This window comes from Mastomys coucha, unplaced genomic scaffold (assembly GCF_008632895.1).
Source record: "Mastomys coucha isolate ucsf_1 unplaced genomic scaffold, UCSF_Mcou_1 pScaffold20, whole genome shotgun sequence".
NCBI classification, from domain to species: Eukaryota; Metazoa; Chordata; class Mammalia; order Rodentia; family Muridae; genus Mastomys; species Mastomys coucha.
This window is the reverse complement of record NW_022196903.1, coordinates 37832605-37847326: the sequence shown is the minus strand read 5'-3', so window position 1 is coordinate 37847326 and position 14722 is coordinate 37832605. Positions and strand designations below refer to the sequence as shown.

Here is a 14722-nt window from a genome sequence, read left to right as displayed (position 1 = left end):
TAAGGAAAATACTTTTAAGCACTCAGTTAATATGTGTCCATGCATATGAGTATGTGTGTATATGTGCATATGCATGGCATTCATGTGTTGGTCATTGATGAAGTCAGTTTTCTCCTTCCATCATGATGTTCTAAAGGTCAGATTTGGGCAAGAAGCCTTGGTGGCAAGTACCTATTTCTGTCTTTGATTATCATGGAGTCATTAATCTCATAGAAAGGAAATTCCTCAAAGGAAGAGTATGAACATATGTACATCACTATATAAACAAGCCATTTACCCACAGCAAGCATCAACTCTCATGACTGCCCACACACTGCTGACAGCAACGAGGACAGAAGATGATCTGTCTCAGCAAAATAGTAGAATGGCTGTGACCTTCAGGACAGGACAGAGCAGGGTCCCACCCAGCTATCTCATTGCCTGCGCCTATGTTTGCTGTCTAATTCTAAGGATCAAGGGACTGGGGTCATGGGATACTGATTCATAAAGTAATCCGAAAGGAACCTAGGGTAAGACTGAATAGTTATGTCAAATAAAAGACTGGGCTTTTGATCTGCAAAAGATGAGTTATCCAGAGAGGTTTTTAGAATTGAAAAAGAAACAAAACAAACAAACAAACAAAAAAAAGCAAACCATTGTCTCAAGTAGGGAGCTGTCTGCTCAAGTAGAGAAAGCAGAACATAGAGAGAGCATTCTGAAAAGCTGTCTTGAGCAGATCATAGGCTATCAAGGTGGACCAGGATTTGGCTTCAAGTCATTTGTTTTACCACTTTGACACACCCCTTCTCTCAAGAACCCCTCTGCAAGCCAAGGCTGGTCTTTGGCATACCTGAGAATGGCTTCATGAAAGATTTCTAATTGCAAATTCTAGAGAGCCCACTTCATTCTTATAAGAACTGAAGTTATTGAAATGAAAGAAAAGTCATGCATTTATCCAGTTTAATTATTATAATTGACGTAAAATTTTTCTCCTTTGGCAAGAATCATCAGAGTTCAGTCTACTTCTCAACATTTCCAACTGATTGTACCCATAACTTCAAAGGTGAAACAGAATAATTTGTTTGATATTAGTAAGGTGAGTATGTCTTTGAGTTAGCTGACACTTTGGAACACTTAAAGGAGGGAGACAAGTGAACATTTACTGTATTGATCATGGATGAGGATTTACTATAAATTACCACTAATTCATACAGTTACTCTGGCAGCTTATTATTTTTCCATATTTAGAAAAACAGAATATTTCTGGCATAAAATAGTTCAGAAACTAACCAGAGAGCACAGTTAATGAAATGCAGAACAAAGATCCAAGGCCAAGTGTGTTTGGAAAAGCTGAGGCTCATTCCCTTCTCACTAACGGACTGACAAGATGGAGAGTTGGAAGAAGAAAAAGCCTACCATTCACTGCATGCCAGAGACAGATCTCAAGGGAGCATCTCAGGTAACGGAGATGGTCAGTATTGTTCTGTGTGACAAAACTCGTCAAACATGTGTAAAAACTTCTCCAATCACAGCTATGTGATCACAACGACCAATTTCCCTTGTTGAAGTACAGGAGCTCTACCTACATTTACCTCATTTCTGGTTTGGTTCTGAAGATAGCTGGCACAGACCTCTTGAGATCTTCATTCTTTTACCTTAACTTTTCAACAAGTTTCCTAAGAGCAGCCATAACTTCTTTATTCCTCAAGCTATAGATCACAGGGTTTAACATGGGTGCCACCACAGCATAGAACAGAGCAACCATCTTCTCTTTGTCCTCAGATGAGGCAGAACGTGGCCCTAGGTAAGTGAAGATTGTGGCCCCAAAGCACATACAAACTACAGTGAGGTGAGAGGCACAAGTTCCAAAGGCCTTGTGACGCCCCTGAGTAGAGCGAATGTGCAGAATGGCAATGACTATCCGAGTATAAGAGAATAGAACCAGGCAACATGGAAGCATGATCACCAAAAGTCCTGAGATAGCCACCATGACCTTGTTGAAAGAGATGTCTACACAGGCTAGCCGAAGCACTGCAAGGGTCTCACAAGCAAAATGATTAATGACATTGTGACAGAGAGGAAGACGGAAGGTGATTACTGTCTCCATCAGTGAATTCAAGAAACCAGCCACCAAGCAACTGGCAGCCAATCCCAGGCACAGTCCTCCATCCATGATGACAGTGTAGTGCAATGGATGACATACTGCCACATAGCGGTCATAGGACATAGCTCCCAGAAGGAAGAACTCAGAACCACCCAAGGCTAAGGAAACACACAGCTGAAGCACACAGCTGTGGAAAGGGATGAGCTTTTGGGCTGAAACTAAGTGAGCCAACATTTGTGGGGCAATACTGTTCCCATAGCAAAGATCCACTATGGACAGAACACTGAGGAAGAAGTACATGGGAGTATGAAGCCTGCTGTCCAACTTGATGAGGAGAAGAATCAGAGAGTTCCCCACAACAGTTATGACATACATGGCAAGAATTAGGACAAAGAGAAAGGCCTGAATGTTTTGGTCACTGGAAAGCCCCAAGAGGATGAACTCATTCACCCATGTCTGGTTGACAAATTCCTGGCCCATGAATTTCACAACTGGACAGGTATTTTTTCAAACCATGCCTCAAGATGACACTTCTCAATTTCAAGATCATCCACACTGAAGATTACAGTAAGATGTAATGGTGCTTCTGAAATTAAAAAGGAAAGAATTGAGATTGTCAAGATTTAAATTATTGGAATAACATTTCTTCTCTAAAACACCAACCCTTAAATGGCAAGAAAATCCAGTAATTTTAGATTCAAAGTCTTATTTGACTTAGTATTTAGGGGATTGGGTCTCTCTTTGTGGCAAGAAGGTTTTGTGAACAATAAGTCTCTGGATTCTAGATGATGTCCAATTTCATTTGACTGGTTACTGGATTTCTCCTGTAGAGATCTCATATTAAGCCTCCATAGTAGAATACATCCATGAAATATTTTGAAGAATCTTCATATGTATTCAATCACTAAGCAATTTAATATTATTTTGCATAATTTTGGCTGTGTGTATGTGTGTGTGTGTGTGTGTGTGTGTGTTTAAAAGTGTTTCACAAGTTTATTGGGAGTTTATTCTATGTCACCCACATTATATCACTGGGCCAGGTATTCCACTGTAATTCAAAATGTCAATTTTAATACTTGGTGTTACATTATAGCAAAAAGTAATCCCATATGCCTTCAAGATGGATTTAATGAAGTGTGTAATAATGTTATGTTCCTACTGAGTAGTAATATTTTCCTAGTGGTGACACCTGCATTTTCACTGGAAGAGAGATTCACCCTTATGAGTAAAGAGAGAAGAGTACAAGATGCAGCACTAACCATAGAGCATATGTAATAGTGATGTTGCTTACCAGATGGGATGGATTATGCTTGCAATTTAAACATTTTGAAGGCTGAGGCAGAAAGATTTCCATAAATTACATCCCATCCTGGGTTGTTTGATGAGTCCCAGGCATACTGGGGTACAATGAGATCCTGCTCAAAATACAGCAAGATAAAGAAACAAAAAAGGTGGTAGTGTCACTTGTTGGACGGTTTGATTTAGCAGCTTATTTAGGTTCTGTGCAGCAAAGGAGATAGCAGGTGAAATGGGAACTCAATTAGCAGAGCAGAATGGGCAAAAACACTTGCAATGCATCTCTGATAAGGTGTCCATGACCAGAATGTCCTCCAGAAAACATCTGCAATTCAAAAACAAAAGGAAACATAAAATAATCCAAGCTTATAATCAAATTATTACTAGAACACCACACTTTTCTCAAGAGAGACACATGGCCAACAGGACTGTAAAAACCAGCACCACTGCTAATAAAGTGCTACCCAAAATGACAACAAAGCATTAACTCACACTGTTAGCAACTTTTGACCCACAAGGGTATTTTCTCCCCATTTGCTCAGTCATGGAAGGGAGAAAGTAACGCATTACTTCAGAATGAAGATCATATCCGATGACTTGAAGAGAGTCCTGTAACAGTACACTCGGGTGATTATCCCTACAGCTTCTACAACAATAACTACAGAGGGGTAGCCAACGCTGGTGCCTGCTGAAGGGTTCTCCTATGAGTTTTTGCAACGTTCATTAGATATAAAATTGTTAGGGTACCTAAGATTAATGCACAGTGTCATGAAAACAGCAATAGTCATTCCTTTATAAACTTTTGTTATACTTCCTCTTTATACTTAAATTTATTTTTATTCCACCACATTGTACACAAGATAAATGATAATTTATTATCTTTATTATTTTAGAATCATTATACTAGCTAGAAATTTTCTTCATCCTCCTACAAATAAATGCAGGCTGTTGGTGTTTACAATGTTTTTGTATGAAGATGGAAGCCCACTCTCTCACTCTAACACTTTTGAGAAGGAAGTCAATAGCTGAAAAATACACAGTGCAAAATACAGCTTAATAGAAAACTGGTCCATCCTTCCTCATCCATTACAAATGGCTCCTCTCCCATAGAGAATATGTGTTCTGATGTCATCTCTTAGAGTTATTTGATGCTCAAGAGGACTTTCCAAACAAGTAATTATAAATAACCTATCTGGAGACATAAGTTTACATCCTAAGCATTTGAGATGAAAAATTCAAAACTTATTTCTTTAAAGTAGAAATGTTTTCCCTTTTCTCCTTTTTGTTATCTTTTTCTTATGAGAGACTGGCTACAGACATCTGCAACTTTGCCATTCAATTTTTTTTTTTTACTCTGTCTTAAATAGAAATATGTGAACATACGTTGCTAACAACATGGAGTTAAGATAATATTTATTTTTTTTTACTGTTTTGCCATAGGGTTGAAACAAAAATTTAAAACACAAATAAAACAAAATATATACCAGTATACAATAAATGACTTTAAAAAATCTTTGTATTGTGACATGTTCTTTAAAGGAATAGCAATAATTCTTTCTATATTGTATGTTAAACATTACTAAAACACCAGCTCTGTCTCCCAAACTTCATATGTTACTGAGACAGCAATGCTCCCAGATGTACACAGGATGGTACATATACAAGCACACACACACACACACACACACAGTTGGATCTGAAGGCCACTCCACAAGACAGAACTTGTGATTGGTACTTTAAACCTGATCAAGAAACCATAACTAAGGAAGTCATAGGCCCTAGAAACAGTAGGAAGTTGATCTGGCATCAAAGCACCTTCTAATCTGTGTATGTACAAAAGACAAAGTCTACTCGCTGTCTTAATCAGAGAAGCCATTTTTTTTGCAGTGAATGGAGGTAAATTCAGACCCTTAGCTGCACTAGATGCTGAGAATAAAGCCCCATTGAGTATGCAGCTCTAAAAGGAACACTTACGCCACCGTTTTAAGGTTTGCGAATGTTGTAAAAGATGGAACAGAGAAAAAAATAAAAACTGAAAGATAAGAAGTGCTACAAATGCTATTTTCTAAGTAAGACATGAAGTTAGAATTCACAGAAGAACTCAAGAACTCCACCTAGTGCTAGTGGGTTAACAAAGTCAGCCCTAGCTTTAGTAGGCTATGTGTGCAGAGGAGGCTCAAGAGCCCTACTGCATATGACTGAATTACTTTGTGTGTGTGTGTTTGTGTGTGTGTATTTCCTGTTAAATTTTTTTTAAATTTTTTTATTAGATATTTTCTTTATTTACATTTGAAATGTTATCTCCTTTCCGAGTTTCCCATCCAAAAAAAAAAAAAACCCAAACAAACAAACAAACAAAAAACAAAACCTGTTCCCTTCCCACTCTCCCTGCTCTCCAACCCACCCTCTCCTGCTTACTGGCCCTGGCCTTTCCCTACAAATGGGGCCTCTCCTCCCATTGATGACCAAGTAGGCCATCCTCTGCTATACATATGATGCTGGAGCTATTAGTCCCACCATGTATACTCTTTGGTTGGCGGTTTAGTCCCTGGGAGCTCTGAGGGTACTAGTTAGTTCATATTGTTGTTCATCCTAAGGGGCTGCAAACCCTTCAGCTCCTTGGGTTCTTTCTCTAGCTTCTTCACTGGGGACCCTGTAGTCAGTCCAATGGATAGCTGTGAGCCTCTACTTCTGTATTAGTCGGGCACTGGCAGAGCCTCTCAGGAGAGACAGCTATATCAGGCTTCTGTCAGCCAGCACTTGTGGGCATCCACAATAGTGTCTGGGTTTGGTAAATGAATATGAAAAAGATTCCCAGAGATAAGCAGGTGGGTCAATGGAATAGAATTGAAGACCCAGAAATGAACCCACAAACCTATGGTCACTTGATCTTTGACAAAGGACCTTAAACCATCCAGTCGAAAGGAGACAGAATTTTCAACAAATGGTGCTGGCTCAACTGGTGGTTAGCAGATGCTCGTTAGACTGTGGAGAAAGAGGAACACTCCTTCATTCCTGGAGGGATTGCAAGCTGGTACAACTACTCTGGAAATCAGTTTGGCGGTTCCTCAGGAATTTGGACATAGTAATACCAGAGGACCCAGCTACACCACTCCTGGGCCAATACTCAGAAGATGCTCCAACATGTAGTAAGGACACATGCTCCACTATGTTCATAGCAACCTTATTTATAATAGTCAGAAACTGGAAACAACCCAAATGTCCCTCAACAAAGGAATGGATACAGAAAGTGTGTTACATTTACACAATGGAGTACTACTCAGCCATTTAAAAACAATAAATTTATGAAATTCTTAGAGAAATGGATGGATCTGGAGAATATCATCCTGAGTGAGGTAACCCAATCACAGAAGAACACATATGGTATGTACTCACTGATAAGTGGATATCAGCCCAGAAGCTCAGAATACCCAACATACAATCCACAAACCACAAGAAACTCAAGAAGATGGAAGACCAAAGTGTGGATAATTCGTTCCTTCTTAGAAGGGGGAGCAAAATACCCATGGGAGGAGTTGCAGAGACAAACTATGGAGTAGATACTGAAAGACTATCTAGTGACTGCCCCACCTAGGAATCCTTCCCATATTCAATCACAACGAAATTACTTGAACTAACAGAATCTGTGTGTTGGGGAGTGTAGCACCTACTGGTAAGCCTTTAAACTTTCATGAATAATTCCAAACTCATGGCCATAAAGAAGACCCTAATTAAACTCTGTGAGACACAAAATAAAACCCAAAGTCATGATCATGGGAACCATGTCCATTGGGAAAAGGAGACTGAAGGGGTAAGAGGGAGCAAATAGATGGAGTCAAGGCAAAGGAGACTGAAGGGGTAAGAGGGAGCAAATAGATGGAGTGGAGGCAGCGCTCAGATTGTCTTGCATACTTGTATGAAATTATCAAAGATAAAATATATTAATAATGTAAAAAAGAATGGTTAGTTGTTCATTTATTTATAATGTTTATGCTTCTACAGCTTGTAATTAAAAAGATTAAACTATAACAGCAACCAAACAAGTGATGTTTCCCTGGCTATCTGAAAAATATTCTTGAAAGATGAAAGTTTGTGTTTAAAGCTATGTTCTCTTTACTTAGTGAAATCACAAAAGTGTGGTTCCAAGGGACTTGCTACTGCAGTAAGTAATTTTATGTTTGACCAAATTAAAAATATTTTGTATTTTGAAAATGAATATGAAGTGTGGAGCATGAAACCCAGTTTTTAAAATATGTGGGTTTGGGGACTAAAACTAATATCTTTATCTTTGAGTGGCAGACACTTTAAGGACTAGTCTCCATGATTTTCTTGTTACCATGACAGTCTTGGTGTCTTTCTATTTACTTAAAACTACTCTTTTTATTGGATTGATAACTTATGCAAAACCAGATATTATTTAAAATTGGTAGATCTTCTTTCACATATATGAAATCAAAATTTGATAAAAATTATCTCTCTCTAAAAGATTAAGCATATATTATGACAACAACAACAACAATGTTATAAAGTGAACTTACAAGTGAAAATACCCTTAAAACTGTAATAGTATTTTAAAACATGTGCCAGGTAAGTATCACTTTTTACATACAATGGTGGATATTATTCATAGAGATGCATGGGATTCTGGCCAGAACTAGAAAGGACAGTTGTAAGAAACAGTTTTATAGATGGATGACTCTTAGGAGGCTCAAACTCATCACAATCTGAGATCCCATAAATTACATACAAAGAGTGGATTTCTGACTTGAAGAAATAGAATCCAGCTTCTGAGGACCAACCTTGTCAGGATAACTGTTGTATCAAGCCACCACCCTTTGAGGCTTGAGAAGAGAGGCTATGGGTTACAGCAAACTAGTTCTGTGAGTTATGTTAGTAAATAGGTGTTAAAAAGAAATAAAAATTCTGACTCACCTTTGGAGAGTTCAGCAGGCCAACCTATGCCTTTGAAGGGTGGCAAGGCTGAGAATGTTTGGAATTTGAAGACAGTGACTTTGGAATAGCTAACTTTCTCAAACTTTAGAAAGGAAATCTCTAGGGGCCAATTATGCTTTGTTTATTAGACATCTCTTCTTTTCTCTCCCCATATATCTGGCTACTTCTGCATCCTAACACCCTAAGCATTTTAACTTTGCAAATAGAAGTTTGTTGTTCTTGTCCCTGGAGGAAGGCAAGGAACTTGCCAAAATTTAATTTCTCAAGGGACCAGCTTCTGTTCTTGCATGTTTTTACTTTGGATGGTTCATAGTCTATCCCAAATGATAAGGATGCAGGTATCAGTAAGCCTCTACTTCCTAAAGCCAGTCTCACCATCTCCAGTTTTCTTTGTTCAACAGGTCCAGTACAGGGAACCCAGAAGGCCTTCTAGATGTTCTCTGTGCATAACTTGATGATGTGAAAACATACCATAGATCATTATCTTCTTAGCATTAGTTGTATATTCTTGGTCTATGTTTGGGGTTGTATACCACATCCATCAGCTTCCTTAAGATATTGGTCCTTGTCTGTTGTTTGGAGAAGCTAGAGGATTAGACCATTTCATGGTTCAAAAGTTAGAAAATTTACTTAGCTAAATTTTTAATAAAAGTGCAACAAACTGTTGCATACTCTAGTGAATATGATAAACTCCATGAGCAATGAAATCCACAAAGCCAAGTTTTTTTTTGTCTGCCTTCTCCCCTTGATTCTCCCCTTGATTCTCCCCTATGCTTCTATGCATAGGTACTACTGTTCTAATCCTCTGTTCTACAAATAGGACTGTACTAGGAAGTCTGACATCTCATTTCTTTTCCTTGAAAGTGAGAACAAAGACATTCACTCTTGGCTAATGGTTCAAGAATCATGTTCTAAACACAAGATATAATCTGAACAGAGAGAACATCATACTAGTGCTGGATCTGGAAAAAGAGACATAGAAGAGCGTGTCAGCCCAGGGTTATGAAAAGAGAAAGAAGGATATGAGGCCAAAGAGAAAGAAAAGAGATATGGGGATTGGGTAGAGAAAAATATCTTTGTATTTCCAAAGTATCATTGACATCTCTCCTAAAGTAATTTCAATTTATTTATAATTCTCTCTACTGTGTGGATTTATCATCTTATCTCTTGTTCTTTTTACCAAAATTCAATGGTTGTAGAAGAAAATACTCAAGTCACACTGGAGGCCATCAGCTGACAAAAGGTGCCTCATGAAATTACAGAGCTTCCAATATAGAAAAGCAAGCCATTAATCAAGTAAAATGAGAGCTTACAAAGTCGGATTAAAAATAATTGCTTGTTATATATTGCATCTAGGATTAATAATGAGACTGTACAAAGAATTAAAAAGCTAAACAAGAAATCAAAGAATATAATCGATAAATGGGCTGATGTAATTAAGATAGTTCTCATAAGAGGGGACACAAATAGCCAACAACATACAAAAACTACTCAACTTCACTGTCCATCAGAAAAATCAGACCAAAACACTATGTTGATACTATATCTCACTCTAGTTATAATAGTAGTTATATATATGTATAGGCTATATCTATATCTATATAGCCTAGGATGTGGATAGAAGGAACTGTAACATACTGGTGATAGGAATCTGTGATAATGAAGACATTATGAAAGTAGAGATTTCTCAAAAAATTAGCAAGAGATATTCTATATAATTTCCTAGATATTTTCCTGAGAGAATCCCTATCAACATATCACAGAGAAACTTGCACATCAATGTTTATTGCAGCACTGTACATGATTATAAAGCTATGGAATTAACCTAGGTGTTCATCAACAGAGACATGGATAAGCAGAATGTGATATGTATGCAGAATATAATTTTCCACCCATTAAATGTTCTAACCATTTTCATGAAATGGATGTAACAGGATATTGCCATATTAGTAAATTAACCCTGAAGGCCAGTCTCAGACAAATGTATGTTCTATCATGGGTGGCTCCTAGAGTTCCTACAAAGACATAATATCATGTATTTATATAGAAGATGTAGATGCAGAAATAACCCTGTCTGAAGGATAAGGAGCATAAAGGAGAATAGGATAGATGAGGGGGGATATGCTCAACATACTATTTTTATTGAAATCTTTTCTTAATGAACAAAAACTGTTTCTGACTATTCAATAGTGGTAACTGAGGTTTCCAGAGGGAAAAAAAAAACATACCTGTGTTAGCAATACTGCAAGGATGAATACCTTATTAGAAGTGTGGCAGATGGAGCAGTTTCTGAATTGTCCTTCCATTAGTCTCTGCTCCATAGTTAGTCTCTGCAATTCCTTCCATGGGTATTTTGTTCCCACTTTTAAGAAGAAACGAAGTATCCACACTTTGGTTTTCCTTCTTCTTGAGTTTCTTGTGGTTTGTGGATTGTACTTTGTGTATTCCTAGCTTCTGGGCTAATATCCACTTATCAGAGAATGCATACCATGTGTGTTCTTTTGTGATTGGGTTACCTCACTCAGGATGATATTCTCCAGATCCATCCATTTCCCCAAGAATTTCATAAATTCATTGTTTTTAATAGCTGAGAGGAAGGACAATTCAGAGACTGCTCCACCTGGGAATCTTTCCCATATTCAATCATCAAACCCAGACACTATTGTGGATGCCAACAAGTGCTAGCTGACAGGAGCCTGATATAGCTGTCTCCTGAGAGGCTCTGACAGTACCTGACTAATACAGAAATAGAAGCTCACAGCCATCAATTGGACTGAGGACAGAGTCCCCAATGAAGTAGCTAGAGAAAGGACCCAAGGAGCTGAAGGGTTTGCAGCCCCTTAGGATGAACAACAATACGAACTAACTAGTACCCTCAGAGCTCCCAGGGACTAAACCACCAACCAAAGTGAACACATGGGGGGACTAATGGCTCCAGGAGCATGTATATAGCAGAGGATGGCCAAGTCAATCATCAATGGGAGGAGAAGCCCTTGGCCCTGTGAAGGTTTTATGCCCCAGTGTAGGGGAATGCCAGGGCCAATAAGCAGGAAAGGGAGGGGTGGTGAGCAGGGGGAGGGGGGAAGGAACAGGGGTTTGTTTTAGTTTTTGTTTTTTTCTTTTCTTTCTTTTTTTTGGGGGGGGGAGGAACCTGGGAAAGGAGATATTGTAAATAAGGGATGCATCTAATAAAAAAAAGAAGTGTGGCAGATGGGAAGGCAAGGTAAAAGAAGGAATATGGAATTGGTTAACTTAAACTAAAGGCCTTTTTAAATATTTTTTATGAAAAACTACTACTACAGAAGCTTCCTAAAATATACCCAAATACATATAAAGATGAAATTTAATGTAGTTACTCTATATGGAGAAATACTACTTTAACTATACACCTCATACTAGCCAACAAAGATCTCAGTAATAGGAATGGGTAGCCTCTTTGTTCGTTATTGTGTGATGGAGTCACAGAGAACCCAAGCAACCTAGACCACTGTGCTTCTCTTGACTATCCTCCAGAACTTGATGGTAAGACTCTGTTGCTAAATACACAACATACTTGAGTCATAGAACATGAAAAAATCAAGTTAGTATGCATGTGGAAACTTCATCTCTGTTGACTAGCTGTCATTGTGCTGGATTGTGCCATACCTGCTTCCATAGGAGAAAACTCATCCTCTCTCTCATCTCCATAATAATCACAGGCTTGATAAAATAGGCCCACTGACACAATAATGGCATAGACATAATGTGAATAACCAACCATTTTTCTGATTGTATCTAAGGTCCATTCTATGAGATGCAACCCATTCATGATACTGTTATATAAAGTTACTGTTATATATAGTTCTTGTCTAGCCAAGAACTTATGGCTAGACATGTCATAGACCTAAGCAAAACCAACCTACTACTATTATTCTACTAAATGGATATAGTATTAAAATGATTCATAATGAATTATGGTTTAACCAATAGATCAGTATCTATCAGTCTTTGTCAGAGAACTCCTTGCAGTTATCACAGAGACTTTTAACTGATCAACAAACAAAGAAAGAAACTTTGAAGTATTCATTCCTGAATGAAACATACTTACCATACACTTCCTTCAAAGGCAGTAGATCTTATGAGTTCTGCAATATTGCTTATCTAGTTTCAAATTATTTTGACTTTCTTTAACTTCCTTAAGAGAGATTCATTGCACACTCCTGGGTCTGTCCTATTATCTTTGTGTCCAATAGGCTATGGATTTAGATTTTATTATCAGACCACTAGCTTTCATCAATACAAGAGATAATATCATTGGATAGCACAAACCTGTAAGGCAGACTTTGCCAGTTTGTTGTAACATATGTGTTTTAATGTGCCTTGATTTATGAATTTCTTCTTGCCTATAGCTGTACAATTTCATGAAATAGTTTCCATTGGAAATTGTTATTTAACCTAACCTAAATTTATGTTCCTGGTCCATGATCATTCATATTTAGTTGAGGAATAAATTATTTGTCTTTCCACATTATTTGAGAACTGTTTTACATTGTCAATAGTTTTCCTTTCATAAAAAATTTAAAATCAGCTAAATTGGTAAAGCTTTTAAAAATGTGTACTGGGACCAATAAGATTACCCAAAGAACAATGATTCTCGCCACACAAGATTAGCAACTGAAGCTTGGTCTCAGAACTCACAAAAAGCAGACGCAGTAAATTGCTCCTATAACCCAAGCCCTTCTACACAGATATGGAGGACAGAGAATCTCACTGAATCTCATGGACCAGAAGGCCGGGAGTATTCAGAGTGATGGACAGAGAGCCAGTTGAAATGAAGTGGATGAAGAGAATCAGCTTCCCAAAGTTGTCCTCTAGCCTCCACATGCATAATATGCATGAATACACCTCCCCCCCACACACACATACACTCACATACCAATACATAGCATTAAGATTGCCAGTTCCTTGAATTTAAATAAACATTTGTGGAAATCTGATTTTTATAATATTAACTTTTCTTTATCTAAAACAAACACTTCCCCATTTTAATTATATCTAATATGATGTTTCTCTTGAAATTAATTTTCTCACTTTAGTTTCACATCCGTGTCATTAGAATTGTTTCTTGGTTCATGTTATTATTGTAATTGGGAATTCTTTATTAGTGTTTTCAGATCATTGCTGGTAGAGTAAGAAAACACTATTTATTTATTACGCCAGTACACTACCTTGGCTTTCACTATTAACCCTGTTTATCAATATCATAGCTATCTTAAAATATGCAGGCATGGAAGTCATGCTCTATGTCATAGACTATTTTCAGAGTGTAAGTGTAATATGCTGATTGTTGACTAGTAGTAAAAAATAAAATAACCTAATTTTTTGGAATTATAAAAGTTCAAAAGAAAAGCCTGGAGAAATGGTTGCAGTAGATTAGAGCACTTGCTGCTTTTACAGAAATCTCAGGTTCAGTTTGCAGCTACCACATGATGGCCCAACACTACCTGTAACCAAAGTTCCAGGAGATCCAGTGCCCTCTTCTGGTGTCCGTGGCCATCAAGCAAGCACATGGTGCACAGACATACATGCAGGTATTCATACTTATACATAAATAAGTAACTATGTTTTGAGTTTTGAATATTTATTTTTTGAGAACAAGATACATGAGCACTGAACATACAGAACTTCCCTTTCTTCTCCATCCTCTACCTTATCCTATGTCCAACCTTCCCAAATCCATGATCTCTTCTTAAAGTATTATTATTGCATGTATGTACATAGATACATATGTGAATATATATGTGTATGTGAGTGAGTGTATATGATCTACTGACTCCATTTAGTTTTTATAGTATGTACATACGTCCAAGATTGATACTAGGCAACCTACACATGACTTTGTCTCTTGAGGATACTGATCCTTCCTCTCTCAGCAGGCATTGATCATGTGTAGCTCTTTATCTGGGGAAGAAACAGGAAACAGCCACTGAAGTTTTTGGTCAGGTGAAAGAAGGAGACTCCAAAATTACAAATGACATTGCTATTGCATTTGGTTGCTTCCAGAACCTGAAGATAAGAGTCTACTGCTGAAGGCACTACACACACTAGGCACAGGTCTTAGAAATGTCCATCTGGATCTGACTCAGTTGTCACCTCCCTGAGGACTGGCTCTCCTAATGATAAGAGGTGCCATTCAAACTTTCAAGGAAGAGGAGCAACTAGTAATAATATTTTAAGTTCTAAAAATGCCCAGTGTTGATGAGGTTGTACATATATAAAGAACATTTGTACATCGAAACAAGGGTGTAGACAGAAATCCCATTCTAGATTGTATTATTCAGGTTCAAGCAACTTGATAACTATGTGTGTGCCCCAAACAAATTTTTATGCATTAACTTAAGTGCATAATGA

At 37.7% G+C, this 14722-nt stretch overlaps 1 protein-coding gene across 1 annotated transcript; it reads right to left on the bottom strand.

The window, feature by feature from the left end:
- Nucleotides 1-1630: 1630 nt before the first annotated feature.
- LOC116098088 (olfactory receptor-like protein OLF3) lies at nt 1631-2563 on the bottom strand. The gene has a single exon (XM_031380833.1). It carries the CDS (start codon nt 2561-2563, stop codon nt 1631-1633), a length of 933 nt encoding a protein of 310 aa, XP_031236693.1.
- Between the last annotated feature and the right edge of the window lie 12159 nt (nt 2564-14722).